This window comes from Limulus polyphemus, unplaced genomic scaffold (assembly GCF_000517525.1).
Source record: "Limulus polyphemus unplaced genomic scaffold, Limulus_polyphemus-2.1.2 Scaffold361, whole genome shotgun sequence".
NCBI classification, from domain to species: Eukaryota; Metazoa; Arthropoda; class Merostomata; order Xiphosura; family Limulidae; genus Limulus; species Limulus polyphemus.
Genome location: NW_013665971.1, coordinates 659,463 through 662,666, shown reverse-complemented (window position 1 = coordinate 662,666; position 3,204 = coordinate 659,463). Strand labels below are relative to the sequence as shown.

At 30.5% G+C, this 3,204-nt stretch overlaps 1 protein-coding gene across 2 annotated transcripts in view; it reads right to left on the bottom strand.

Annotated features, from left to right (window-relative positions):
• LOC106457693 (ras-related protein Rab-35-like) overlaps positions 1–3,204 on the bottom strand; it is a 20,830-nt gene that overhangs the window by 3,017 nt on the left and 14,609 nt on the right. For both annotated transcript variants that reach the window (XM_022383698.1, XM_013917135.1), the window contains exon 6: positions 833–977. In XM_022383698.1, the coding sequence (XP_022239406.1) occupies positions 849–977 (129 nt within the window). In that variant the 3' untranslated portion in view covers positions 833–848. The remainder of the gene's footprint in view (positions 1–832; positions 978–3,204) is intronic.

Below are 3,204 nucleotides of genomic sequence, written 5' to 3'. Positions count from 1 at the left end.
ATTCAGCATACAGGAATTACTGAAGAAAATGTAAAAATTTCAAGACAGTAAAAACCATCACAGGCTTATGTAATCAAATATGTCTAAAATAAATTCAATATTTGTAGATCCACAGGCTTTACAATAAATTTATAATGCATCAGAACTGGAGTCTCTTTAGACCCCTATCAAGACGAGTTTAAAACAACTACTAAACAAACGAAAATATTACAGTCATTTAATACTTCTGGTACAATCAACCTTTTCGTTACTAATTACAGCCAGAAATACTGTCAAGAGCTGTCAACAAAAATTCAATGTATTCTAATCATTCTACATTTCAGTTTTCTGGTGTACTGATCTATAACATTTAAAAACTTCTAGTCAGCTTCTTATACAAGATTGTCTTCATTAATTTATAAGTTACTTTTTTAATTCATTTTAATTACGAATTTTCATCAAAAGTTTAATAGTGAGTATTCCTGCTCAACACTATTGATCACCAAATAGTTAGCTACATGTAAGTTTAGTCCAACAACTGGTTATCCAGACTTGTATGTATATTAGTTTGTTGTTAAGCGCAAAGCTACACAATGGGCTATCTTTATTCTACCCACCGCAGGTATCAAAACTTATTTTTAGTGTGATAAGCCCTCAGAATTACAGCTGAGCCAATATGGGGGGCAGGCAATTATATTAATACAAGAATAAGTGTCTTATTGGAATTCAAACATCTGAGTTATTTGATATTGGACTGTCCTAACTTCTAATGATCCCCAAAGAAAATAATTATAAAACATTATTATAAGTATACACTCAAAACTAAGTTTTTTATTTCCATATATATATATACCTTTAATAAAATACTATTAACAACATTTTTTTTTCCCTCGTTGTGATCCTCGTTGAAGTTTGACAGTACTCTCTCTATTCTGTTGTTGACGTTCCTTTTGTTCTTTTTTCGTATTCAAAACCATTTTTGTGATGGCATTGAACATCTGAAACATGAAATGACATTGAAAAAAGACAATGTTTCTAATCAAGTTAACTAATCACAAAGGAGAAAAATAAATTTACAAAGACATTATGTATAATACCAATTACAAGTCAAATAGGCCTGAAAAACAGGTAGCATGAAATTCTAACCTGGTAATCAAAAATTACACTGTAAGAAAATTTACAATTACCCCCTATGTTTTGGTCAAGTCCATTACTAATTTTTAAATACTTTACTACATTTAGTAGTGTTTAAGGTTACCTACAAGTACACAGAAAATAATTTGAACCACTGAGTGAGGGAGGGAAATACCTAAATCATTTATGTCAGAAATAAAAACAAGGAATAACAAAATAAATGCATAAGCTTCAACTTATAACAAAGTTTTTGAAATACGAAAAACAGCATAATAATAAAATAAATGCAAGTGACCAGTCCTTGTAGATTAGAACATTTTAAAGATCTGAGATATGTTATCTACTGAAAGTATATGTGTATTTAAAGGATTAATCAGTTTGAAATGTTCATCATTTTTTTTGGAAGTTTTCTCAATATCATCAAAATTTTTCCACAATGTTCTCTCAATATGAGTTACATTTAAAAACTATTTGGTATCTTCCATCTAAAGCTAATTTTACCATCAAGATTTCAAGTGTCTTGAAATTAGCAATACACAGACATAAAGGACATTTTAAAATCTTCAAAATTTCTAAAAATGAAACAAAACAAATTAAAAAATATATATTTCATTTCAGCTACCATGTTTAACTGTTTGTTTAAATTTTGCTACAAGCTACCCAAAAGCTATCTGTGCTAGCCATCCCTAACATTGAAGTGATGAATCAAGATAGAATCCCACACACTACCAATTCTTGGGCTACTCTTTACCAACAAATAGTAGAATTAGCCATCACACTATATCTCCTCGATAGTTGAAAGGACAAGCATTTCTGTGATAGATTGCTATTCCACAACCTTCAGATTACAATTTGAGCACTGTAACCACCAGGCCATGCCAGGCTCATCTTCCATCAACTGGCCTGACTTGAAGCCTGGTCACTTAGGAAGGCCAACCAACACAAAGAATGAACACAAAATAAAAGTACACTGCACCATAAATATAAAAATAAGTAGAAAAATTATCTGTGGTTTATGCTTATGTCTTCTTAGCTTTGAATTTTTTCTCAATAGATAAAAATATGATGATGTTTAATTGCTCCTAGATATGTATGTATAACAAAAATATTTATGGAAGTTCTCTGATGAACATTTATTACTTTAGCTTTTATATCCCACACATCAATCACAGAATTTTGATTCTCAAAAAATGAAACTGATAAACAAGAACAAGCTGTTAAGGAATTGTACAGTAAGCTTTTATGCATAACCAGAACAAAAAGTGTAATTTTAGAAAATAGTCCTCTGGAGAATGTTATTCATATACCAAAAATTATCTAAAATGTTAAACATTTGTCAGAAAATAGGTTATAGTTTAAAATATAAAAAAAATACGAACACACTGACTTTTTTATGTTCAGTAACAGCAAAAACAAAAATGCTCAATAATGTATGTGTGTGTGTATATATTGAAACTTAATTTAACAAATTAAAAGAAGTGTAACAAAACAAAATTTATTAATTATAAAAATGTTACCTATACTCTACTTTGTCTGTCTTCAATAACATTACTTATTCACATGTTAATACGACTGCCTGGTGAAATATTTATGTGTGGGCAAGTAAAATATAGAACTTTTGTTTATCGATCGATATTCATTGTTATTGGTGATCTTACTACCAACAAATAGTAGAATTGACTATCACACTATATCTCCTCGATAGTTGAAAGGGCAAGCAGTTTATGTGACGGATTGCCATTCCACAACCTTCAGGTTACAATTTGAGCACTCTAACCACCAGGCCATGCCAGGCTCATCTTCCGTCAACTGTGATAGATGTGAGGAAAACATTTTACAGACGTGAACACTTTTTTTGCCCTATTTCTAGTGTACTTTAATCTACATGCACTATTTTTCACCCATATCACCCTAAAACGTTTTCTGCTTTTTTTTCACAATTTGTCAATATGATAGTCAAATTCGATGACGAGGAACCCACTTTGAGACGGCTTGAATGGGTAATGAAGAAAAACTTTAATATAAGTTCGACATAACAGCAAATGTACAACTTTTTGACAAGGTTTTGTACATGATGATGACAAAATCTTG